We start from the raw sequence: 25,919 nt of genomic DNA, 5'->3' as shown, positions 1-25,919 counted from the left end.
GCCCGGACCTTCGCCAAGTCATGGGGAGACAAGAGCCAGGCCCATGACCGTGCCTGGCCCCGTCGCCCTGCCCGGGCCTCCCTGCTGCTCACGGAGACAAGCGAGGTTTTAAAACAACGACAAACAAACAAAAAAAAAAACGAGATGCTTTTATCTCCCTCGGTGTATCTTGGTTCTGAGAAAAAGAACATTTTTGTTTCGTTTTGCTTCATTGTTAAAGCCACAAATCTAGAAAACAACGTTGGGGATTTTTTTCCTTTTCTTCGTTTTCCTTTTTTTCTCGGGTTTTTTTTTTTTAAACAATAGGTATTTCTAGAAAGAGCCTCACAAAGGTGATGTCTGTACAGAAGTCACAATCTCAAAGGCTGCTCAGGAGGCAGGCAATGCAGTAGCACCTTTTCGAGAAGAAGAGCTTACATGGTTTACGGATCTGAGTCGTGGGGGGAGGGTGGCGAGTCCCCGGCCGGACCCCCCAGAGCCCGCGTGGCCCTGCTCCCTGAGTCCGGGCCGCGCGCCGGCGTCTGCTCGCTCCTGTCGCCACGGAGCGGGGCGGCCGCGCGCGGAGGTAGCCTCTCAGGGCCGGGGGAGGCGAGGAAGGACTTCACAGCAAGCAAACGCCAGGGCCCGCCGCCGCCTGCCTTGCTGGGCCGAGGGGTCGCCGGGCGGCTGGCTGTCCTAGAACGGGGCCCCGGGCCGGCACTGCGCCTGCAGGAGGCTCTCCATGAACGCCAGGTAGTCCGGGTTCCGCCCTGAGTCCTCGGGGGCCCGCGCGGTGCCCACCCGCGGGCGCTTGGCAGCCTTCACGTCCTCCCCCGAGAAGGCGGTCTCCTGCGGCGCCCCCGTGCTGAGCGACTGCAGGACAGCAGACAGCACAGCGGTCAGTGGGTGGCACATCGCAGACCCGACGTCTGTGTCCCCCCAATTTATCTGTCTGAGCCTGGCCCCCGAGGTACTGGCAGCAGAAGTGGGGGGTCTTTGGAACGGGATCAGTGACCTTAAATCAGAAGGACCCCCTAGAGCTCTCCCTCTCCCTCTGGCCACGAGAGGACACCAGGAGGAGGCGTCTGAATCGGAAGTCGCGGTCCCCTGTCACGGACTCTGCCCACGCCTTGACCTCAGACACGTGGCCTTCAGAACCGAGAGAAATGCCGCCTGTACCGTAAGCCCCCAGAAGTGGGGCTTCATTACAGCAGCCCCGAGAGACTGACCCGGGGGCTCCCTCTCCCGGGGACCTTCTGAGAGTGATACCGGGTGGTGACCGGGGTGGCTGCTCGGCGCTTCTGCCTCTGTGTGAACCCCCAGTCCTGCCTGTGCGCCTCCCGGCAGGCGGGGCCCAAAGACAGGGGGCCCCCCGCCCTCCAGCCACCAGCCCAGGGAGAGCGGGCGGCCAGCGCCCGGTCTGTCCCGCCAGATGACGGCCGCGAGGAGCAGCCCAGCCTCGCTGTGTCTGGCAAGCCCCATCCTTCCCCGCGGGAACCTCCAGTCGGAGGTCAGCGGTCCGACCCGCACCCACCCCTGCTCGGACTTGGAGCTCATTCACTGACCGCCACAGCTGCCCGGGCCCCAGAACCTTGCCTTCGGATTAAACACATTAAGCGCAGAAGGCCTGGGAGAAATGGCCAGTGACTGTCTCTCAACCCTGGGACTCCCTGTTCCCTTTGAAAAGGGATGAGCTCTGCCGGAGCGTGTGCCTGCGCCGCCCGTGCTGGGCCCGGATCTGTACTCAAGCAGCCGCCGCGAGCACAATGGCCGGGGCCGGGCTCCTGCGGTTCTGCCTCCTGCTGGTGCGGCTGTCACCGGCCCTGGAACCTATCCTTCCCGCCACTGACCAGGTGCCCTTCCGGGGAGCAGGATGAAGGGGAGGTCAAGGCCTTTCAGAAGGGCTGCTTCCCTGAGGACCACCGAGGGCTTCGGGGGCCACTTACCAGCCGCGACCGGACCCTCTTGGGGAGTTCCTCGTCCAGGGTGAAGATGTCCCCACGCTTCACCGTCAGCTGGGACCCATCCTCGAACTCCACCTGCAAAGGGCAGCAGGCGTCAGGCATGGCCTCTGCTGCCTCCCGAGGGGCGCCCCAACTCATCGAGGAAGGGCAAGAGGCACAGGGGTGTAGGGGTGCGGTATGAAGAGCTTTGGGGGCTGCACACACAGAGAATGCGGATCGGCTGAGGACGAGTGGCCGTCGACTTGGGCGGCTGGAATGCAGGTGCCCCTCCTCCAAGACCACCGGCTACTAGGTCATTTCTCTCCCACCATCATGAGAAGAAACTCGCAACCATCCGGGTTAAAATTTAAAAAAATCAGGGGCACTGAACCTTATGCTTAAAAATGCTTAACCTGGTAAATTCACGTTCCGTGTGTCATCTCCCACACGCACAAGCGGAAGACCTCTCTGGGGAAAACGGCGACCAACGAGACCCCCGGCTCCCAGATGTAACGAGGCCTGACCGCGTGCGCCGGCCGGGCAGGAGCTGGCCAGGGCCCCCCGCCCCCAGCACCTCCCGCAGAGCAGGGCCTGCTCACCTGGTAGACGTGGCTCGTCACGGAGGAAATGAACCTGGCCTTGTACATGTTGCCGTCGGCCCACCGCAGCTCCACAAACTCCCCCTCGGGCGGGGGTCCCAGCCGGACGCAGTCCCTGCTCTGCAAGGGAAGAAGGCGGTGGGAGGTGAGGCCCCGGGCGCCCTGGCTTGCTGGGGGGGCGGCCGGCGGCTCCGACAGCACTGGGCACGCTCATCCGTCTAAGGGCCGGTGCTGGCAGCGAGGGTGCGGTGGCGGGCCGGGCCCCAACTCTCACGGTCGCCCTGTGGGCACAGGGACCGCCAGGCTGCGGGTTTGTCTGGACCTGACCTCCCTCCACTGTGTGTGTGTGTGCAGAACCCACCCTGCAGAGTGGGGGGCCCCCCTCCCCTCGCCCGTGCCCCCCCTTCCCCGCGCTGCTCACAGTAATGCTCTCCGGGTACAGGTTGTCGCTGTAGGACCCGTCGTCGAAGTTCACCTCGTAGAAGGTCTGCGCGCTGGCGCCGATGACCCGGCAGCGGTAGTAGAGCCCGTTGCGGTTCTTGGTGATGACCGTCTGGCCCAAGGACACGGCCCTCAGGAACTGGGCCTGGGGGCGGGAGGGGACAGGCTGCGTCAGCGCGGGCGGAGGCTGGGGGCGGAGGGCGGGGGCGGGCGGGGCACTCACGGGGTGGCCCCCTGACTTGTGCTTGAAGCAGGTGATGGAGACGACGTAGGGCCAGTCGTCCGGCTCCATGAGGACCCCGGCGGCGTGGGCGCAGGTCACGTGGAAGGACGTGGAGCAGTGCTCGCACGAGCACTGGATGCAGGCGCCCGACACCTTCTTCATGCGCTTCCGGCAGTACACGCACTTCTGGGGGCACAGCAGCAGAGGAAACGGGGCTGGGGGTCTCCCCGGAAAGGCCCTCGGCATCCAGGGCGGCAAGGCAGCGGCCCCCGCGGTAGGCGAGGCAGAGGCACGGGGGGCAAAGCCCGCAGAGCACCGTGTGGTGGCCGGGGGTCTCGCCCTTGGTGGAGAGTCCCCCGAACCAAGCCAGGGGCCTCCCCCGGAAACACTTGTGGACTCTTTTCCACACGCCCTCTCTGCAGGGCTGCCTCGGACAGGCGCTGAGGAGCCGGCCGCATGCACGTCCCTGAGCCGCCCAAGCAAGGCCCCCACGCGCCGCCCCGGGGACGGACCCCGAGCCCATGACGCTCAGGAAGAGAACCAGACGTAGGAGGCCATAGGGGGTGTGAGTCCATATGTGTGACACGCCCAGACCAGGCTCCTCCACGGACCGGAAGGGGGCTCGTGTGGGTGGGGGCTGGGGGAGGGGAGGTGACAGCTGATGGGGACAGGATTTCTTTTTGGGTAGATGGAATGTTCTGGAACTAAATATTGGCCATAGTTGCCCAACTCTGGGAATGTATTTAAAAAGCTACTAAACTGTGTACTTGATAATAAGAAATTCTACCTCAATTTTTAATACAGGGCACCGTGGAGTGGCCTCCTCCACGAGGGAGCTCCTCACCCCCCCACCGGGCACACACTGTGGGACAGGCCCCCCGCAACAGTCCCCGCGCCGTCACTCTGAGCATTTACTCAGCGGGCCTTTATCGCTCTGTAAACCATGTTCAAAAGCCAGATAAGCAGCTCAGCACAGGGCGCCGCAGGAGCGCGCCCAGCACGGATCGATGGCAATGAGATCTCGTTATTAAACTGTCGATACCTAATCCCCGCCAGCCTGCGGGGACAGGCACGGACACCGCAGGCGGGAGCGGCGTTAACCCTCCAGGACTGGGCCTCCTCGCACAGGTGGGAAGGCGAGAAGACATGCAGCAGCCCCAGGGCAGGGAGCGGGGGTCCCGCCACCAAGCCAGTGGGGCCACCGAGCAGCCTTGCTGTGCCCACCGCCGCCAGGCTGGACCCCACCGAGGAAAGCCAGGGGAACCCGCGGCCATGCCTGACAGCACCAGGCATTTCAGCCCATGGGTGGCAACTCCTCGCTGAGTTTCTGCATTCATTAGAACAAGGGCCAGGCCCTCCCGCCCCCGCCACCTGGCAGGACCCCCGGTGCTGGGGGGCAAGGGGGTGCAGGGGGGCGGCAGATATCAGTGGAGAGCAGCGGTCTGGGGGAGCTGGGGGCCACTGTGTGGGGTGACGCTGGCCAGGGAGGGTGCTCCACCTGAAGACCCCCCCGAAAACACACACACCAGGTCCCACGTCCTCAGCCCACCCCTCACACCCACTCCCCTGCGCCTGCCCAGAGTCCTTGTGTGGACTGACGTGAGGCCTCCACCTCGAAGCCGGGCCGGCAAGAGAGCAGAATGGATTCAAAGTGTCTGGCCCCCAGCAGCCTTGCCTCTCCCACTCTCACAAGCTGATCCTTCCCCCTCGGGAGTCCCCACCAGACTCCAACGTTCCTCTGGGGACCAGCCCAGCCTGGTGATGAGGGCGAGTGCAGGGGACGATCTGGTGAACCCAACAGGTAATCTGCGTTTAGGCCACCCTGCTAGCCAGAACCCCGCAGTGCCCAGGGCCGGAGGCCTGGTAGTCCTGGGGACAGACAGATGGGGACCAGGAGTGGCCATCCCTGAGCCGGCGGCCAGGGCAGCTGGGCAAGCAGGAGTTAACTGCCGGCTTCCTTGCGAGGCTCCATTAGGCAGTACAAGTGAGCCTCGTGTAGAAGGATTTTTAATTCATCGTTACAAGTGCTGGTAATGAAGAGGCTGCAAGCTGGAAATGTCAGATGATCCATAAAGCGTCTGGGAGGGACGGTCTATCACGGACACCACGCGCCGCACCGTCACCCCACCTGAATAATGGAGCCTTTCACACCCGTGCTCCCGCAGGAGCCCCCGCCGGCGGCCGGCCTCTTCCGCACCGCCCATCCGCACCTGGCGGGACCAGCGCCGCCCACCCCCTGCTCCAGGGCCAAGGCCCCCCGCCCCTCCCACACGGGCTCCCTCCAGCTGCCCACTCGACCCTGCCAGAGGGCCCCACGCCCGTGGGCTCTGAGCACCACACCCCCAAGGGACTCCCTTGGTTGAAGCCCGCTCTAGCGCGTGCCTGCCCTCGGCCCCAAGGAACAGCTGGGGTGCCCCAGGCTTGGGGAAAACCAGGGGGAAAAGCCGCCGGATGCTGTCAAGGCCACGAGACACGCCCCTGGGTGTCAGGCCCCCCGCACGCATTATCACAGCAGAGCTCACCAGGCAGGACAGGGACAGACCTGAGAGCAGGAGCTGGGCCGCAGATGGCTTGACCCCGCGCTAGATGGTTGGGCCCAGTTCATGCTGGCCACGAGGAAGCCTCGCAGGTGGCCACGAGCGGCCCAGTGTACAGATGGGAAGGCCAAGGTCCACAGGGGCCAAGGGATCCATCCGATGTCACGCGGCAGGCCACTGGCCTGCTCCCAGTCATGCTCTGCCCATTCTGGCTGCTGCCCCAGGGTGACCACCGCTGGCTAGGAGGCGGCGCGAGCCCCTTGAGGCCATACTCCGCCAGAGGCTAACTGCGTCCTCCCTGTGGAGGGCAGGACCATGTGCTTCGGCGGGGCCAGCTACGGAATTCCTACAACTCCACGGCGAAGAAAAGCAACCCCCGAGTTAAAAATTAGCAAAGGACGTACACAGGAATTTTTCCACAGACGGCGCAGACAGGTGGCCAACGGGCACAGGGAAAGACGCTCACCGTCCCTCACCGCAGGGGAGAGCAACCCGAGCCGCACTGAGATGCGGCCTCACCCCTGGCCGGACCAGGACGGCTCAAATCATCCGCACCCCTGCTGCGGGTGGGAGCACAAACGGGTGCGGCCGTGCGGGAAAACAGCGTGGAGAGTCCTCAGGAAGTCACGTACAACCAGCAGGAGTGCCTGGCTGGCTCCATTGGTAGGACATGCACCTCTCCGTCTCGGGGTTGTGGGTTCGAGCCCCGCATGGGTTGCAGAGAGGACTTAAAAAAAAAAGTTAAAAAAATAGAACCAGCACACAATCCAGTAATTCCACAATAAGGGACTGACCCAAAGGAAACGAAAACAGCATCTCCGGGAGGCATCTGCCTCCCGGTGCCCCCGGCAGCCTCATCTGCAGTGGCCGGGACACAGAAAGGGCCACACGCCCACCCGCGTAGGAAGGAATTGGGATGCGGCGTGGCCACACGGAGCGTCTCACTTGGCCACAGGAGGCCAATGCTGCCATCAGCAGCCGCACAGACACACCTCGAGGACGTCACACACAGCCACGGGGACGGGCCCCAAAGGACACATCCTCTGTGACCCCACTCACAAACTCCTGGATGCACAGAGCAGAAGGTGGCCGCAGGGGCCGGGCGGTGGCGGTTCTGTACGCATCAAGGCCGGTGGGCCTGGTGAGCAAGCCATGCTCCGCCGGCTGCAGGACCACAGCCTGGGGCGCCGGGAGGCGGAGCGTGGAGCTTCTGGTAACCAGACCAGCCTGGGGCGCCAGAAGGCCCGAGCTGCGCACGCTGCTTGGCCGGGCCACGGACGTCTCTGCACAGAGACCCCAGAAGCCAGGGACCTGGGGCACCTTCAAACCAGACTCGATGGCATCCGGCTCCCGGGCGGCTGCCCTGCACTCCCGGGCGAGACACAGGGCACCTACCAGCTTCCACCGCTGCTCGGGGATGGCGCTGATGTCCACGGGGTGGCGCTCCATCACGTTCAGGAAGCGCGCTTCGGGGACAGCGATGGCGCAGATCACGTGGATCCACCTGCGGCGGGAGGCTGGGGTCAGGACTCGGGAGGAACCCCGCCCCTGGGCCCTGGGATCACCTCACAGCCCCTGCGGGGCTTACAGGACCTTAAGGGGCATTCTGGGCCAGCGGCTCCTCCTGGTCCCCCCTGCATTCCCTCAGGGCCCGAGGCCACACACCCAGGAGGGGCCCCTGCCACCCACCTCCGGTCGGTCGTCATCTGCAGGGCTCCTCCCCGGAGGTTGCAGAGACAGCACTCCTGTGGGAACCAGACGACCCCACGGTGAGGGGCGCAGGGTGCCGCCTCTCTGCCCTGGGGCCCACAGTCCTTCCAGCTCCACCTAGCGGCCGCGGACGGGACGGGGCGGGGGACTCCACCCCCCACTGTCCAGGTGAAGGTAACGGAGACCAGGAGGGGCGAGGCGGCCAGCCTGAGGTCCCTGGGGTCCCGGGCCCAGCTCCCCCCATCCCCAGGCCTCAAGGGCTCCCAGAGCACCACCAGCTGCCGGGGGGCGGTACCGCAGTCCAGGCGTGGGCCGCGCACCGGGAACACGTCCAGCCTTCGTTCACCAGCTCGGGGCGGATGCCGTAGCAGCCTGCAGGACAGGGGAGGGGGCCACTGAGGCGGGGCGCACACGGAGCCCACAGGGCCCTTCTGCAACTCGGCAGCAGCGCTCTCTCCCTGAATCCAGGCCACTGCACACAGCGGGAACGGTCTGGAAACCGCTCCTTTGGAACTCAAGTAGGGCGAGGGTGAGCAGGCCCCCTGCTGGGCAGCCCTTGCTGGCTCCTGTCCAACAGAGGAGGCCCAGGCTCTGCAGGCCAGGGGAGGCCGGCAAGCCGGGGAAGCGGCCACGCAGGCGTGCACGGTGCAAGGTGCGCCTCACGGTCCTGCGGTTCAGACGGCTGAGCTGAGCCAGCCGGGCCCTGTGTTCAGGCAGAGTCACTGCTCAGGAAGCCAGAAATTGGAGGCCCTGGGTGATGTGGGTTTGCTTAGGACCTTGGTCCTGGTTTAGAAATGGGTAGAGGGGCAGGGAGGTGGGGGGCAGAGGGTCAAGAGGCCATGCCCTAGGTCACCATCCGACAGTACCCTCGGCCACCTGGGGTCCCATCACCTGGCAAACAGGGGCTCTGCCGGCTGCAGTGGGCCACAGCCAGAGACAGAGGGCCCCAGGGGGAACACAGGGAGACGGCAGGGCGGCAGAGAGGTAGCCTTCTGCTGTGTGCCCCAGAGGCCCCGAGGGACAGCAAAGTGTGCGAGAGCTGGAACCCGGCCCCGTTCCAAGCCCTGGGGACACTAAGCCAAGCTCTAGGCCTAGTGGGGGCCGGACTCCTGGAGGAAGAGGGGCTCCACCTCCCCGCAGGGCCCGGTCGAGACCTCTGCCTTCTGGCCCAGCGCACCCACGCAGCCCTACTCAGGCCCCTTCCGAGGGTGGGCTAGGCCTGGGCCTACAGGCCCAGGAGCACATCTCACGCCCCCACCCAGCAAGGCAGAGCAAACAGGCCCCTGGCCCGGGGACCATATGAGCTCTGGGCAGGCCTCTGCAGGGGCTGGTGGAGATCTGTGGCTGCCTTCCTCCACGGGGCGGCCCATGGAGCTGGACCGCTCCAAAAGCTTCTTTCCGGCCCCAGGAGCTCGAGCTCACAGCTGCTACGCCTCAGGCCTGAGAAGGGGCGGATGCCCACTTCCTCATCTTGTGCCAAACGCAGCCCTCAGGCTCTGGGAGAAGGTGGTCGCCCACAGCAGAGGGAGGTTGGAGCCCTGGACTGCTCCAGAATTTCACCTTTACCATCTGACTCCTGCCCCAAAGTGCACAGTTCGACAGTGTCGCGGCACTCTGAAACGAGGGAACGGACACCACATTCCTTCCTGCTGCTGGCCAGAGCCCAAGGGGAGGACAGGCCTCAGTGGAACTATCAGACTCGGCCAGGGGGAAGGCCACTCCATGACGCGAGGTCCTGTGACAGCCCCCAGACGGCAACCCAGGGAAGGGGCTTGCTGGCTCTGTAGACCCAAGCACCACTCCTGCCGCCTGTGAAGGGTGAAGCAGGGGAGCCCCTCGGGGAGGGGCTGCAGAGCCCACAGCTGTCTGCTCCCCGGCCGCCGGCCCAGCCCCAGCACTCACTGGCGTGGACCTGCAGGCAGCACTTGGCGCAGGCTATCAGCAGGCTGGTCCCGTCGTCTCCAATGTAGGAGTTGGCGGGGAGGGGCTCCGTGTTCTCGCCGCTGGCGGTAAAGCACATCTCGGGGACCAGCGGCCGAGTCTTCTGGCCACTTTTGGAAGGCGGAGCAGCCGAGGGACCCTCCCCGAGGGAGGCCTGGGGAGCCTCCTTCTCGGTCTGTAGGGACTGGAGGAGGAAAAGGAGGGAGCTGCCTTCAGAGAGGAGCCCATCGGGGGGGCAGGACAGCTGACACGGGCAAAGCAGGCTGGGCACGGTGGCCATCCTTGACTCTGCCCTCTACTCAGCCCAAGCAGCCCTGGCCTGCTTCTCACTCTGCCCTGCGGCTGCCTCATCCCACACTCCCAGCCCTCCACCCCGACCCAACATCCCTCAAGAGATCATCTTCGAACAGTCAGACCCTGTTCCCCCTCCCCCACTGAAAACTCTCCCACTTAGGGTCACACTCCGGCACATGGCCCTCGATCAAGCTGCTCCAACCACACCAGCCTCCTCGCTCGACCTCTCACACCCCAGGAGCCAGGCACCATCCCACCCCAGGGCCTTTGCATGTGCCGTTCCCACTGCCAGAACATTCAGAGGTCTGCTCCTGTGGGTTCTACAGCCCAGCCGGCCCACAAGACCAGTGGCCCCCAGCCCACCCCTCACCCCTGCTCCGTGTGTTCGTGTGATCCTGACCATAACTGACACTGTTTCACCTGTGAATCTATACGGCGAGTTCTCTCCACCTCTGACGTATGTCCCGTTAAGGCCTCACTAAGCCCCCAGATGCCATCTCATGAAGAGATGATGAAAAGGTCCTGCCCGTGGCACCCAGGTCCCGCACCCTCCAGGCCCGTCTCAGGACACCCCCAGAGGAACAGCTGCACTGCTCCTGAGCCGGGAGGGGAGAGCCCTGCTGGTAGGCGCCCCGCCTGGCATCTGGGGTTAAGGGTACGGGGCTGGTTCCCGTCAGGAAGAATGTCCAGGCACGTTTGTCGCCTTCATGGGGCAAGTGAGGCCTGGTCCCTGACTCTGAGAGCTGTGACAGCAGAAGCCCACACTGGACTGTGGGCACATGAAACTGAGCCACTGGACTCAAGGAGATTCGCATCTCGGGCCGGAGTCCCCAGACCCTGACTGCCAGCAGCACTAAAGAGGGTCACACCTAGAGAAGGCAACTGTTCTGTCCTGTCTGCCTGGAGACGGTACCCCACGCAGCGTGAAGCAGCAGCGTCCTAAGGGGAAGCGTGCTTGGACAAGCACGCTTCCCCCGGCTCAGGGCACAGACCTCGGGGCGACTCAGCTAAGTGGGCACTGGGCTAGGAGCCTGGAGACTGAGTCCTGTCCTCCGGGGACTCACAGTCGAGGGGCTTATAAACAGAGAGAATGGGAGCAAGAGCAGAAGGGGGCAGGAGAGCCTGGAGAGGGCGGCGCCCGGGGACAGCAGGCGGAGGAAGGCTTCATGGAAGAGGCGACAGCTGAGCAGACTCAAAGAATGAACAGAAATCTGTCTGGCAAGGTAAGGGGCTGAGTGGGTGGGTGGTGGGGACCCTGGGGGTCCGGAGGGAGCACACTGTCACTGTGTGTGTGACGGGTGGGGCTGTGGGGCCAATCCCAGGGCAGAGGAACGCCATGGGGACATACTGATTCTGAGGCCGGTGGTGAGCCTGGGGGTCTCCAGCCAGGACCACATGGCCGGTGTGGCCTCCCGAACATGTGCCCAGGGCTCAGTGGGGCACCAACAGGAAGGGCTCCTGCCAGGGCAGGGGAGGGAGAAAAGAGCTAGAAGGCAGGTCACGGGGGCGGGGGGGCGGGGAGGAACCAGAGGTTAAGGGGGCAGGATCTGGCGGATGACGGCTTGAGACAGACGGCGGGGAGAGCCCAGGTCCCTGACTTGGGAAATGGGACAGAGTGGGGCCACGCTGAGAACTAGTGCCTGGCTCGCCAGAGGTGCCCTGGGGCTCCTGGGTGGTGTTAGGGTGCTTGCCCTGCCCCCCACCCTACCCCCGTTCTGCCTCGCGGCCGGGCCCACCGTGGCCAGCCCCATGCTGCTCCTGGCCACCCATGGCCCCGCCCCACCCCCAGCGGCCCCACTTCCAGGCCCACTGAGAAGTCCCTTCCTGCTAAAACGCAAGATACCGGGCTCTCCCTACCTGCCTTCAGCTTCATGTGCCCCCGAATGCCCAGGGCTCCTGCCCATTGCCCCCCACACCCCGGCCACCTGTGTTCTCGGTCTCCACGGCCCGCCCCGCAGCCGCCCAGCACCCACCTGGCTGTAGGGGTAGAAGAGGGTGCAGATGGCGCAGAAGGGCTCGGTCAGCGCGGCCGCGGCATTGAACTTCCTCTCGGCCTGGAAACTGGCAGCCTTGTTCTTCCACTGCAGGGAGAGCAAAGGCCTCAAGGCCTCGGGGTCACTCATGTCCTCCTCCCCGGAGAAAGGGAAGGCTTCTAGAGGGAAACAGGAGGGCGGGAGAGGGCGGAGAGAAACCTCGGCATGGCTGGACGCCCAGGGGAACCTTCCTTCCCTGCCCTGCGGCCCGGTACTGCTGTGAGCATCGTTAGTGACAGGTCCCTGACCTCAATAGAGCCAAGAGGAGCATGGCTGGGGGGGGGGATGTCACTCGGGCACACGCCGGGGACTGCCACAAATGAGACGACCCCCCACCCTGCCTGCTATCTGCCACGGTGGTTGGTCTCATGTCCCAGCCAGCCATGCCCCAATGTCCCCAAGTCCCGTTGCTGTGTTTCCTGAGGACATGAGGCTGAGCCACCCTGAGAAGCGGGGTGCTCACTCCCGAGGCCCCAACCTTCACAGCCGCCGGGCCAGCAAGGCACAGTGGAGAGAGAAAGCCCTGGGACTCGGGATGCCTGAGAGGGAGACGGCAGTCACCGCAGACCCCTGGGGATGGACATGCAGATCTTCTATGCCCCGAGGGGCTGGGCCAGACTCAAGGACCAAGACTGCTCAGCCGGAGGAGGCCCCACACAGGCCTAGGGCCCCTGCAGGTGACAAGAGCTGCTGGCCTGCCTTCTGGCACCAAAGATCACATGACACACGCTGGGCTCTGGGGCTCCCGGGGGTCTCACAGAGAAGAGCCACAGCTTCATCTAAGGAGCCCACGAAGTGGGCGTGTGGGAGGCCTCAGAGGCACCTTCTGGCACCTTCTGGAAACAATACCAACAGCCTTTAGCTGCCTGCAGGGCTCCGGTGCGTCTGGCCTTCCCGCAAACTCCCCCTCCTCTTGGGGCTCTGGTCCTGCAGATCTCAGGCGCCTCCCGAACCCCTCTTCACCCTAGCCCTCAAAGCCGATTCAGAATGAAAGGAGCTGTCCAGATGACATGCCAATTCCACGGGCAGCGTACATGGAAAGCAAGCTGGCTTAGCAGGCTTTCTGCAAGAGGCCATGGCTTGGCTCTCCGCAGCATCCCGGCCCCAGCTCCACATCGCCTTTGTTCCAACCTCCCCATGGGCAGCTAGGGCCACCGGGAAGAGCCCAGGCGAGCAGGCGGCCGGGCCCCAGGTCAGGTCACACGTGTCTCAGGGAGCAGCCGCCTGCTGCTCCCACACATGGGCCTGGGTCGCAGAGCCAGGACACGTCCGCGGGGCAGTCCTCACGTGCACCCAGCCCCGCGATTCTCAAACCCCAGGTCACTTCTCAAAGCCCGAGGCAGGGGTGCAACCGGCACGCAGGGCACAGGCACGCCCTTCAGCTCCCTCGCTCGCTGGCCCACTCTGTAGCGTCCCGGGGGCCTCCGCTGCACCCAGCACCCCAGCAGATTCCGAGCTCGTGAGAGACGGCACGATCCTTACCCGCCCGGGGGCCAGGTAGGGACACAGACGCACAGGGCCCACGGGAGTGGGGGGCGGCCAGCCCAGGCCTGGAGCAGGGGGCTTCCAGCGGGGACAGGAGAGGTTCTCACAGAACGCGAGAGCCGGGGCGTGGCAGGAGCACAGGCACAAACAGCTACGCACAACCACCCAACCTGGCATTCCTGGCACCCGCCGCGGGCTCACCACCATGCGGCGCACCTTCCCGGCAGGACGCCTCGCAGCGCCGGCAGCCCCATCTTCCGGACAGGGAGACCAAGGCACTCGAAGGTAAACGGCACCTGCGGTCTCGGGCTCCGGGCAGCAGGCTGTGGTTTGAGCCCCCCACAGGTCATGGTGTCCATTTCAGGCCCAGGGACCAAAGCAAAGCAAGCACCCCAAGGTGGGAAGCGCAGCCCCCAAGAAGGGGGTCATGCCCTGGGGTGTCTCTGCAGGGCGGCCTGGGCGTGGCAGGGGCCACTGGGTCAGGTGTCCTGCAGGGGGCGGGGGTCCGGGGGCCTCACCCTCATCACTCGAGGCCTCCTGCTTGACCACGGTCAGCGGGGAGCGGGTGGGCGGCTTGCCCAGGGGGTGGCGCCGGCTCTTCTTGATCTCCATCTTCAGTTTGGAAAACGTGGACGGGGCCTGGAAGCAGAGGCGGCAGCGTGTGCAGAGGGCCCGGCTGCGAGGCACTGCGGAGCCCGGCCCATCAGGACAAAGCGAGAGACCTGTGTCCCTGCCCGCAGGGGCGAGGCCCCTGGAAAGGGGATGGCCGGGAGCCGCGGGGGCCATTTCCGATGAACAGGGCCAGGGTGGGAGCACGGGGCAGAGAGGACCCCCGAGCCTCAGGGCCCCCTGCCAGCAGCACCCCTACCTGTACCTCGCCGGCTCCGCTCTCCTCCTCGGGACCCGTCAGCTCCATGGGGGCCGCCTGTTCCTTCCAGGTGGGGCCCCTCTGGGCAAAGTGCTCAAAGGCCTGCTGGCAGGACACGCGGCCCTTGTCACACGCCGTGCCGGGCCACGGCACCACATACAGCATGGGGATGATGGGGCGCGGCTTCACCTCTGGCTCCTCGCCAGGTGCCTCGGGGGGCACGACGTTGAGAGGTGGCGGCAGGGGGTTCTCCTCAGCGGGCACGGGGCCCGGGGCCAGTACCGGGGGCTCCAACGGGGGCAGCGGCCGGGGCGCCTCCTCGGCGGGGAACTGGGTGGGTGGGGGCGGCGGCAGCTGGGGCAAGAGGGGGTGTTGGGGGTGCGGAGGACCATAGCTCTTCTTCTTCCTGTCGCTCCTGGCCTTGGCCGGCCGCAGCTTGCCCCTCCCGTCTTCTGTGGGGAGAGAGGAAAGACAGGTCAGAGCTGTGGCTCAGCCGCACACGCGCACTCTCCTGAGAGCCCCTCCTCCCCACCGGCTGAGGCAAGAAGGCCCCCCCCCCCCCCCCAAACCCATACTTCCAGCAAGTTCAAACGGCTACCATGTCCCCCTGCGTCCCCCCAGCAGCGGGAGACCAGCCACACCCAAGCCTCAGGGCAGCCCCTGGCCCCCATCCTGCTTTGGCAGCTGCTCCAAGGGCCTTCTGGAACAAGGAGTGAGCAGGCAGCCGGGAAGAGCTGCTCTGTGCTTCTGGGCTCCTGACCGGGGTGGGGGGGGCAGGGGCCCACCCCCAGCGTCCTTGCTGGGGAGTGTGGCAGACGGAGGTTGGGATCCGGGCTCTGTATGTTTCCAGGGTTCCTGCGGGCAGCCCGCACCATTTCTAGAAAATGCCACCTTGACCAGCAAACGTGGAGAAGAGGGTCAAACCTGAGCAGAGCGCAGGAGCCAGACGGGCCTGGAGGCCGCTGCGGAGGGCCGCCGCTACGGGGTGCACGATGGGGCAGGTCAGGGAGGGAGGCGTGGCCGCAGTGGCCTCCTAACTCGGGGATGGGACATCCGGCAAAGTGAATGCGCTACGGTATATCAGGCCGAATTTCAGGACCCAGATAGGCCCCGGTCCCAGCTCCCGACTGCGAAAAGCAGCAGAGACTCTGCAGACGTGGCCGAGGATCTTGGCCCAAGGGGGGACCCCAATGCGCCCAGTGCATTAACGGGGATTCGGATCCATAGAAGCCCAGGCTCCTTCCCGGCTGCGGTCGGGGGAGGGTCACTGTGGCCCTGCGGGCTCTGATGATGGAGAAGGGCCGTGAGTGGAGGATGTGCCGCCCCCCCCGTAAACTGGAGAAGGCGGGAACACAGTCTCCCCTGGAGCCTCGGGCCTGGCCTGCCGCACTGGAGAATGGGCACGCTGGCTCAGGCCCTCGTGTGTCCCGGCTTCTCGGGGGCGAGACGTCATGGAAGCAGAGGCCATCTGGTCTGCCCGGGGCCAAGGGCTTCCTGAGAACCCGGGATCAGTTGGTCAGCCTGCCGAGGCTCTGGGCCAGGCCCCCGGCCCTTCCCACCTCTCCCCACTGCCCCCCATCTTCCTCCTGTCTTCGGCCAGCACACATCCGGCGTTTCTCAAGAGGCTCCACTGGTCCCAAGTACAAGGGATGCCCGCCCTGGCCTGGCTCGTGCCCCAGGTCCTGAGCATCACAGGGGCCCGCGGCACTCCTTGTCCCAGCCATCACCCTGCTCCGCCTGGAGGAGGCCTGACTGCTCCCTAGCCCCGGCCGCTGCCGCCTGCACCCCAGGAACAGTAATCTGGCTGAGGCAAGCCCCTAACAGACGCTCTGCTCCACAGACAAAACCATTTCTGCCCTCCAGAGGCTGGGCTCGGCAGGCTCCTGCAGCGAAAGGCAGCCTGTGGATGTGGGGGGGGCGTGTGCTGGTGGGGGGATGCGGAGGTGGGGAGGAGACGTCGGAGGGAGGCACGGGGGCAACAGAGGGGGCGGGGAAGAGACAGAGCAGGAAGATGCTGGGGTGCTGTTGCACAAGGTGGGGAGAGAGACATGATGTCAGAGGGGGGACATGGAGGGGAGAGAGGGGGAGGGGTGGCGGGGGGCCCAGGACATCAGCCTCACAGGCCGGTGGCAGTGGCGAGGCATGTCAAGTCGGTTGTTCTACTAATTTACGGAAAGGGCACCGGGCCTGCCCTATTTGTGTAAATGGTACTTTCTAATCAACAGCTTTGTTCTCGAAGGAAACTCAACACTCCCTCAGCCCTGATCTGCCAACCTCTCGAATGGAAATCAAGCTGAGCTCTGCCCCTGCCTGAGGACAGTGGGACCTACTTACTGTGGGTTTGCTCCCCAGCAAGAGGCTCTGCTGGCAAAAGGGAACATGCCAGGCGCCTGGACTCTGGCAAACCATGGGGATGCACACCCAGAGCACCGTTTTAGGGGACAAGCCGGAGACCAGAAATGACATCTGGGTGCTCGGCACTCTGTCCTTGACACAGGGACCGCCACAGGCCCAGGGCAGGGGCCTCACCCATGGGACTCTCTCGAGCCCCTCACATGCCTGGGCCTCAGGGAACCTTGGAACGGAGCAGGTGATGGTCACACAGACCGTCAGGTCCCAGCCAGAGGTCTCCCCAGCACATGAACCTCTCCCCTCCCCCAAGAATGGGAGGGACTTCCCCTCCAAGCGGAGGCTCTTCCCGCAGGTTTTGGAAGAGTGGGCTAAGCCAGAGCCAAGCACCCATCTGCCCAGCTCTAGCTCTGAAAGGCCTGCTCAGCTGGGGAGCACACCTGTACGGCCCCCAAGTTCACCAACGGGAGTGCACAAGAGCACCTGGAAGGTCCACACCCCTGAGCTCAATGTCCGCGGGGCTGCTGCCGTGGAAGGAAGACTGGGGAGCCACCCCAAGTTGCTGCCCACTTCAGAGACCTCCCCCAGGCGGGAGAGCCAGTCCTGATTCCCAAAGTCCCAGCCACTCCCACGGACGCCACCCTCATCCTGCACAAAGCCTGAGGCAGGCATGCCCATGGTCAACTGAGGCCTGAGGCCTGGCTGAACTATGCTAGGGACATGTGTCCCGTGTGACCGGACAAGTCTACAAGCGTAGTGCAGAGCCCCTCACACACTCAAGCCCAGCCTCCACCCCCTGCCGGCTGGGGCACCCGAACACACATCACGGCGTCAGGCCAGTCCTGACCCCTGCGGCTCCATCACTGTGGGGAGCCCTTGGCACTCCCTCCTTGAGCCCTGGGAGCTGGGCCAACCTTGAGGCCCTGAGCGGACACGGCCCAGGGTCTAGAGCCGGTCTGGCCCACGGGGTGGGGTCCCTCGTTGCACGTGTGCCCAACCTGGGAGGGACAACAGCGCAGTGTGGACCAGCAGTCCCAGGACCCAGTGCTGTCCCCGCTCCGAGAAGGGACCATGGCCATACCGAGCCACAGCAGGTGGCTGAGTTCCCCGGAGATGGCCATGACCCTCCAGGAGGAGGGAACCCCAGATGGCCCAGCAAACCAGGACGGCCACAGGCTGCCTTTCTACTCTTGGGCTCGGGACCCCCGAGGTCCACGGTGGACGTGGGCAGAGTTTGCTGGTCCGGGAGCCACAGGGCTCCTCCCAGACGGCCCAACAGCGGGAGCAGGGTGGGGACCCCAGCAGCGACCCCAGCCCCAGGCAGCCCTGAGGAGGCTTCCTCCTGGGGACAGTCAGTCCCGGCGCCGTCCGGTACAGAGTACCAGGCACCTGCACAAGGCGCGGAAGCGACAGCATTCACTGCTGTCACTGAGCAAACTCCAAACAAAAGGTCCCACTGCTCGCACAACGTGACCCTCAGCGCTTGGAGCGTTCAGGGACATCAAGCAGGTATTAAAGGAAGCCAAAAAAGCACTTTAAAATTTTCCACTCGCCCCGGACGTGTATCTGCCATCACCCCTGACTGTGAGCACTTGTTTATTCAGTGAATTCAGGGACCTCCCCTCCAGTGGCTGGAGGATGGCTCAGAGGACGCTTCTGCCCTTGGCACGGGCTGAGGCTGCCACATCCGACAGCCCAGAGGGACCACTTCTGCTCTAAAGGGGCCACATGCCCCCAATCCTCCTTCCTCCAGGCCCTGGCGTGGGGCAGGGGTGGCGTGTCTGGAACGGGGGAGTGTGCCGGCCCCGAGCGGACAGCACCCCGCCCTCCCCGGGGTCCATGTGCCCCGAGGCGCTGACAGGGCCCCAGGGTGGGACTGATGGGGGGAGGACAGGGAGGGGCTGCAGACGGGGAAGGCGGGTCCCTGGGAAAGGGACCTCGACAGGGCAGCTCTCCCTAGGAATCCCGAGACTCGGGGAGACCAGGCCCCTGGCGTCCCCAGGATGGGACTGGGCACAGGCAGCCAGGAGCCGGGGAAGCCCCAGGCGGGGGGTGGGGGCTGTTGGTGAGAGGCAGTTGTCTTTACTGAAGAGTCCGCAGGTTTGGGTAAAGACTCATTAAGATTAAGTGAGCAGGGGCACCTGGCTGGCTCAGTGGGTTAAAGCCTCTGCCTTCAGCTCAGGTCATGATCCCAGGGTCCTAGGATTGAGCCCCACGTCAGGCTCTCTGCTTGGCAGGGAGGCTGCTTCTCCCTCTCTCTCTGCCTGCCTCTCTGCCTACTTGTGACCTCTCTCTCTCTCTGTCAAATAAATAAAAAATATCTTTAAAAAAAAAAAAAGAGCAAAAGCGGGCACAACTCTGTGGCTGAGCAGCTGGGTGGGCGCAGGACGCACGGGCAGGCGCGCCCGAGTGTGTCTGCTCTCCTGGCTGTGCCCAGCCAGCCTCAGGCCAGTCCGCTCGGGGGGAGCAGAGACGGCACTGGCCAGAAAGTCACCTTTCCACGCTCCCCAGAAGGGCCCCACGGACACCTTCGTTGCTCGTGAACACCTGAACCACTCAGCCGAGGAGTCCCCTGGGGCTCCAGCTGGGCCCCAGTGAGCTGTTCCTACTCGGGCAAAAAGCCATGTCCAGCAAAAACCCAGTTTCCTACCCCCCCAGGCAGCCTGTCCCTCTGCCAGCCTGACCGCATGCCCTGGCATCAGGGAGGAGGTCTCTCATCCAACCCAGCCCACGGTGCCCGCCCAGGCCAGGGCAGGTCACTCACCGCTTTGGCCCTCGCCAGCTCTGCCGAGTCTCCCAACTCCTCGGGCCAGAGCCCCCCACAGGCCACATCACATGTTCCCCTCTCCCTCTCCCTGTGGCTCCATGGACTCCAGGGTCAAATGCAAACACCTGATGAGACACCAGGCTCTGGGCCCCGAGCCCAACTCAGAGAAATCACGATTTGCCCAACATGGCCCAGGCTCTGGCTGAATCTGTCGGGACAGGTGTCTGATCACGGGCATTCCTTAGGTCCCAGGGCACACAGGACAGGGGTGCAGGGCCTAGAGGCCCATTGCTCGGGAACACCATGTGCCCCCCCCCAGACACGTGCCTCCCAGCTGCCCCCCACCCCCACCTGGGGCAGCAGGGGCGGAGGAGGGCACTGCGGGGTTTCCTCCACCGACTTCAGCCCTTTCTCCCTGTGCACCCCAAATTCCCATTGTGAAGTCCTAACCCCAGAACTCGGGCTTCTGGCCTCCAGAGTGGGGAAGCCACGAAGTCCTGCTGTGGAGGCCCGCAGTCTGGGGGGCTTTGGGGACGGCCGCCTCCGCAGACTCGAGTGCCCTTGAACAGTGCACCATCCGGCTGGGCGTGTTCTGACTTGAAAGAAACCTATGGAGTGCGCGTATGCGTTGGGACATTCAAGGCCCCCTCTGAACGTCGCGATGCCCGCCCCGCCCCACCCCGCGCTGGGAAAGAACGGTGGCCTCCATCTCTGCTACCTGCCCGCCCCCATCCTTCCTGTGCCCCAACAGCCAGTCCGATCTCCGGTCGGGCAGCCTGGCCTCCGCTGACCGCCCCGCTTCGGACCCCTCGCTCCCTCATCTGTACTGAGGTCTGTACGCTGACACCTGACGGGAACCGTCGCAGCCCTGGGAGGAAGCCGTGTCTCCTATCTGCTGAGCAGCACCTCCTCTGAGCCCCAGACTGTACCCTGGGACGGAGGATCCCCCTGATGTCACATCCTCTCCGACAGCAGCCACGGGGCAAGCGTATGCACCCGGCGGGATTCCAGCGCAAGACTGGCAGAGCTGTGCCAGGCTCACGTGTCCCAACAGCCAGCCACCAGGAGGGAGACTGAGGACCGGGGCAGAACCTGCTGGTGACTTCTGCCTGAGCTGCGGCTGCCAGGGTCATCTGCCATCCAGCCTGCCCCCCTTCTCCCCGGGGAGCCCCCCGCCGTGTGCATGCAGGAGAGCAGCCGAAGCTGTCAGCGGGGAACACGAGAGCAGCGGTGCCACAGACTGTCGGCATTTCTGAGACCCTGTCCCCCTGCCCCCCAGAATGCCAGCCTGCTGATGCGGCCGCAAACAGCAGGGTGCCCTCCCACGGGGTGGGCGTCTCCTGTCATGGGCTGAGGGCTGGTGTCCCCCCAGATACAGACGCTGTGAGGTGATGGGGGGGATGCGGGTGGCGCCCCCGGGAGTGGGATGGCGGGGCAGCCCGGCTCGCTCCTCCCCACAGGGACACAGACGTCGGCTGGCACCGGAGCCCGCCTTGCCAGCTCGGTCTGGGGCTCCCAGACTCCGGGGTGCATGCCGCTTTCAGTGTCCCCGTCTGGCTCCCACTCACAGCAGCTGCGGCAGGGAGAGGCCACCTTCAGTGTCTGGGGAAGGAGGGTCTTCTCACAACACCTCCTCAAGTGTACGTTTTTAGGAGACACCCTGCCCTGCCGAGGAAGCAACTGCATCAGACCCTTAAAAGCAGGGACCCTGTGGCCACAGAGATGCGGCTCGGGGTCAGGAAGGGGATCCCCAGCCAGCACCGACCTTCCGTGGCCTCAGCCTCCCGACCCTGCGGTGGCGTCAGCTGGGGCTCCTCCTCCTCCTCCTCGGGGTCTGCCTCCTGCGAGGCCTCCTCCTTCAGGCTGCCAGGCTCCTCCAGGAGGGTGGCCCCTGTGGCCCCTTCCCCTGGCGACTTGGGGTCTTCCGGCTTGGGCTTCTTGGGCTGGCTCCTTTTCCGGTGGGACCTGGAGAGGGACGGTCATCAGACAGGAGGTCAAATGACTGGGAGAAGTCCCATCTGTGTGCCCCACCACCCAGCTGGCAGAACAGAGCCCCAGAGGGGACCCCAAAGTCACAGGGCCGGGGCCAGCAGGGCTGGCTCAGGGGTGGGGGGGGGGGAGGGGGGACAGGCCTGGGGCCATGTGGGGCAGAGCAGGTGCCAATGACCAGGACGTGGGATGATGGGGGTGCTGGCTTGGGGGTAGGAGAGCTGGAGGGGGACAGGCCGAGGGGACACGTAGGGCTGAGTGGGTGCTGATGACCAGGAGGTGGGATGGTGGGGGGCGCTGCCTCGGGGTAGGGGAGGTCGAGGGGGGACAGGCCCAGGGGCCACATGGGGCTGAGCAGGCGCCGATGGCCGGGAGGTGGGATGGTGGGGGACGCGGGCTCGGAGCCGCTGTGGGGGGCGGAGGCAGGGGGCAGCCGGAGAGGCCTGCGCAGAGGGGCGAGGTGGACTTACGGCGGCCCCGGCCTCCTGGGCTGCTCTTTCTTCCTTTCTAGACTGGCCTTTCTGTCCTCCTCAGTCTTTCTCCAGTGTCTGTTTTCTTTCAGACTAATTTGTCTAGAATGTAAACGTCAGGGAGTTTTTCTCTAGCGCTTCTGCGGACTCCCCGGGTGCCTCGTCTAAGGGCCTGGCCTGGGGCACCTGCCCGAACCCGTGGCTCCGTGTTCCTCACTCGCCGGCCACCGGAGCAGGGCCTGGTCTCGCTCAGGGGTGCGAGCGTGTGGGGGCGGCCCTCGGCCTTCAGCCCCAAGTGGGAAGTCACCTGAGGCTCGGCGACGGCTTCTCAGCGCAAACAGGGAATCGGTAAGAGGAAGGAAGGAACGCAGCCAGGCCGGATGGCCCTGCAGAGCCGCGGCCCGGGCCTCCCTGCCCAGCCTCGGGAACTGCCCAAGGAAGGGACGGAGGCTGGGGTGTGGAGAAGCCTGCCTCAGACACGTCACCGACACCCTCCAGGGGTTGGGGCAACAGCCCTGTGAAACCCCAGGCTCACGTCTCAAGACCCACAGCCTTTCTTCTCCCTGAGGGTCAGCAAAGCCAAGAGGCGCTGGCTGCAGCTTCCCTCCCCCTGGGGGCTCTCCGTGTGGCCCCACTGAGGTCAGTCTGGACATGGAGACCCTATGGGGGTTCCTATGGCAGCCGCACCTCCAAGGACCAAGAGGTCACCAAGCAAAGCAGGGCCTTGTGACTGGGGTCGGGTGGGGGCCTGGGGAGGCCTCGAGGGCTCCCAACGCCAGGACCGCCATCTCCCACCCAGGGGGTGCCCACGACAGCCCTGCTGTCCCAGGACACGGGGGCCTGACAGTTGCCTCATCACCTCCCATGTCAGCCCCTGCCGGCTCCTGGGGGGGGGGGGGCATCCCCTAACTGTCCCCTAACGGTAACTGCTGCTGGTCCTTCTCGCTGCTCAGCTGCCTCGCTTGAGGGCCCCCTGGCCTGCCGCTGCTCATCTCCCCTGAGCCCAGGCGACGCCAGGCTGACAAGCCCCGGGTGATGTTGGCACACGAACCACTCCAATGACGAAAGGCGGGAAGCAGGGAGCAGGGAGTGTCACGGGCAGAAGCATGGCGTCACACACATCATGGCGTGCACAGGTCACTGCAGGGGGGTGCGCGGGGTGCGGGGCAGGAGAACGCGCGGACAAGGAGCCAGGCAGGAGGGGGCATGGGAACCAGGAGGTGGGGAACGCTCTCCAGCACCACAGAGCCACGGGGGGCTCCACGTGGAGCGACTTTGGGGAACGCGGGCCCCACGTGGTAGCAAGCCCCGGGACAGCAGCAGAGCGCAGCTGGCTTGCGTCACCAGCTGTTCCTGGGGAGGAGCATCTCTCCAGGTCCGGGAATGCTGCGGGGCAGGGTACCCACGAGTGAACCCCCCCCACCGGCCCCAGGCAGCACCCAGCAGAAAGGAGTCCTCCTGCCGCCTACTCACCTGGCCGCGGTTTCCCGCAGTCCCCCTTCTCTCCTCCCCGCCCCCCGACCCGGGAACGGGAGGCCACATCGGATGCTGCCCGCCGCGCGCAGGGCTGACCGGGGGCAGTCCTGTCTGCCCCAGAGAACTCAGACCTGCCTCGGCCCCGAAGCACCATGGGGCTCAGAGCTCTGGGCAGCTCCAGCCGCAGGGCCAGACCCCAAGCCCCGCCAGTCCTGCTACTGTGGACACCCCCCGAATGGGGCGGAGCCAGGCGGACAGACAAGGTGGAAGGCCACCCCTGCTGCAGAGCGGGGAAAGCAAGACGAATGTCAGCACGCAAAGAAAACACCCGTCTTGGGAGCACACGGCCGGTTTGTCGGGGTGGCGGGAAGACGTGTCCACCATGCACTTCCGGGTCCCACATCCGGCCAGAGCAGCCCCCTGTAGCGCCCCCGCACCCCGCTGCCGGCCAGCGCACCAGATGGGCCACCTCCCCCACTCATATTTGTTTCTAGGCGTCCCTGCCCCGCCAGCAGCACAGATAGGAAGGCTGTGACCCCTCCTGCCACCTCCAGGCTCCCCACTTCTCCCCCGCAACTGCCACCACGGTCAGTGCGGCGACACTCAGACTTCCCTTTTTCGGACTCCACAGGTGTCATTCACCTATGAGTGACAGAGCGGCTCACTCGCTCCTCCTGGAGTTGAAACTGGTTCGTCTTAGACACTTGGCCTTCCCAGTCATGTCCAAGCTCACAGCCCCTGACACAGGGTGTCACGCAGTCCTCGGGGACACCCAGGGGCCTGCCCCCTTGAGACTGCCTTGGACGCTCCTGTGCAGGATCCGGTCCCTCGACAGGATGTCTTTCTCACTTGACACCCTTGTTTAGCTGGAGCACATTCTCCAGTAGCTTCCTCACAAAGAACGGGAAATCGGAGGCTTTACGTGTCTAGAAAGATCTTCATCCCTTTGCACGTTTAGGTTGGAATTTGATTAGGTAATTCTTGGGTTATAAATTATCTCCCCTCTGACTTCTGAGCGCCTTTTCCTTTGTGTGTTAGCTTGTAGCCTAAGTCTGATACCTTTAGGGTCTCTTGTTCTTTATGTGACGCAGCTGTTCCTTCCAGAAATTTCTGGGACCTTCCGTTTAACCTGAGTTGTGAAACCACATAGTGACACGTGCACTGGCTCATTTTCACCCTTGGTGCCAGACTTTTTAACCCGGAAACGCAGCATTTGGGTCCCGGCCAACGTTCTTTTCTCTCTTCCCAAAACGCCCTGCAGAGGCCGCAGTTGCTCGGGGAGCCTCTATGGCGTGATCTCCCTGTCCTCCACCCGACCTCTCGGCCCTGGGAGACTCCTCGAGCCGACCCCAGCCCACCTGTCCATCCATTTGGAACCGGCTCTCCCCAAGCACAGGCTTCTCACCGGCAGGCGCACCCCACCCCAGAGACCCCCGCGTGGCCAGGTGTCCGGAGGCTCAGCACACAAGGCTCCTTCGTGGGCCGCGTTCTTCTCTCCGGTTGGAGATGCTGCCTCACACCCCATCTTCTGCTGGAGATGGGGCGGCGGGAACGCTGAGCCCTGCTGGGCCTCACAGTTGGCCTCCAGTCCCCTCTGGTCCGCCGCCCTGGAGGCGCCCAGGCCTTTCCAGAGTCCCCGGCCCAAGCCAGCCTGCTCCTCATCTGCGCACCCTTGGATCCGAGCTTCCGCTCTCTGCTGCAAAGGTGGGGCTCACTTGACCCCCACCTCCTGTCCAAGTCTGCAGGCACAGCTCAGCAGTCGCTGTCCCTCTGCTGTTCTGGGTCACTCCTGCGTGGTCGTCATGGTGGGGTTTCAGGAGCAGCTGGAGAAAACCACACACTTGACCCTCCAGGCTTGACTGCGGCCACGACCATAAGTTCCTGTGAACCAAAGGCTGGGACTGAGTCCAAATAGCCACGCTCCTTTTCAGTGTGGAAGCAGGTGTCCTTGGACCTCGGGCGGCAGGAGAGGCAGTATGGGGGCCTCCTCTTGGACCCCTGGCCAGGCGGCAGGCTCCGGGTGGCCCCTAGCCTGGTCACCACCGGGACCCAGAGCACCCAAGGTGGCAGCGCTCACAGGACCGGCTGCTGCCCAGGGAGCGTCCGCAGGGAGCTGCTGGGGCTGCCAAGGCCCCCGGGGGCCAGCACAGCCGCTGCATCCAATGAACCAGTGCCCAAGGCCCTTCTCCCCACCCAACCCTGCCGGCTCCACGGGACACACTCCCCTTTCCCCTCAGAGACAAGCAGCTGAGCGGTGAGGAAAAGATTTCACCTTCGAAAAAAAAATTTCACAGTCATGCGTGCTCTCGGCGGAACAATGGACACATTCGGCGGGCCACCATGGGTGGGCAGGCCCCGGCGTCACAGGGCTTACTCCTCAGAGACCAGGAGGCACGTCTGTGGGGAAGGGCTCGGGAGCAGGGCCGGGGGGCCCCTGGCAGGAGCAGGCCCAGACACGTGATGACCTCTAGCCTGGCTCAGGGTGTCAGGCACAGCGAGGAGAGGGGAGACAGGACGCCTGTGGGTCAGCAGGCACCGGAGGGGTAGGAGGCAGGATCCGGGCTCCCTGTTTCCACTGCGACAAGAGGGCGGTGTGTGGAGAGTGGCCGGGGGGTCAGGTGGGGGTCAAGGTCAGCAGGAGCCGGCAGAGGCCGCAGAGGGCCGCAGACCGGAGGGTCCCTGCGAGGGAACGCACCCCGCCCCACCACCTTGCGGTCTGCAGACGGCTGGGCCCGGCCAGCACGGGGCAGCTCGGGCGTACTGTGGGGCTGGCGTGCGGCTGGCAGGTCGCATACCGGCTGGAACGGGTGGTCGA

At 64.9% G+C, this 25,919-nt stretch overlaps 1 protein-coding gene across 6 annotated transcripts in view; it reads right to left on the bottom strand.

The window, feature by feature from the left end:
- Window positions 1-129: 129 nt before the first annotated feature.
- The window catches only part of KDM4B (lysine demethylase 4B), a 130,822-nt gene continuing 105,032 nt past the window's right edge, over window positions 130-25,919 (bottom strand). Inside the window, exons 10-23 of one of the 6 annotated variants that reach the window (XM_059388724.1) lie at window positions 21,629-21,730; window positions 20,935-21,134; window positions 14,054-14,505; window positions 13,704-13,824; window positions 11,641-11,819; window positions 9,335-9,557; window positions 7,728-7,804; window positions 7,412-7,467; window positions 7,118-7,226; window positions 3,186-3,371; window positions 2,943-3,107; window positions 2,522-2,641; window positions 1,926-2,018; window positions 130-852 (exon numbers count right to left, since the gene is read on the bottom strand). In XM_059388724.1, coding sequence (XP_059244707.1) covers window positions 676-852; window positions 1,926-2,018; window positions 2,522-2,641; window positions 2,943-3,107; window positions 3,186-3,371; window positions 7,118-7,226; window positions 7,412-7,467; window positions 7,728-7,804; window positions 9,335-9,557; window positions 11,641-11,819; window positions 13,704-13,824; window positions 14,054-14,505; window positions 20,935-21,134; window positions 21,629-21,730 — 2,260 coding nt within the window. In that variant the 3' untranslated portion in view covers window positions 130-675. Of the gene's footprint in view, window positions 853-1,925; window positions 2,019-2,521; window positions 2,642-2,942; window positions 3,372-7,117; window positions 7,227-7,411; window positions 7,468-7,727; window positions 7,805-9,334; window positions 9,558-11,640; window positions 11,820-13,703; window positions 13,825-14,053; window positions 14,506-20,934; window positions 21,135-21,628; window positions 21,731-25,919 lie in introns of all 6 variants that reach the window. The other 5 variants (XM_059388725.1, XM_059388726.1, XM_059388723.1 and 2 more) reach the window with 5 other exon arrangements.

The sequence above is a fragment of the Mustela nigripes genome, chromosome 2 (genome assembly GCF_022355385.1).
Source record: "Mustela nigripes isolate SB6536 chromosome 2, MUSNIG.SB6536, whole genome shotgun sequence".
NCBI lineage: Eukaryota > Metazoa > Chordata > Mammalia > Carnivora > Mustelidae > Mustela > Mustela nigripes.
This window is presented reverse-complemented; position numbering and strand designations above follow the sequence as displayed.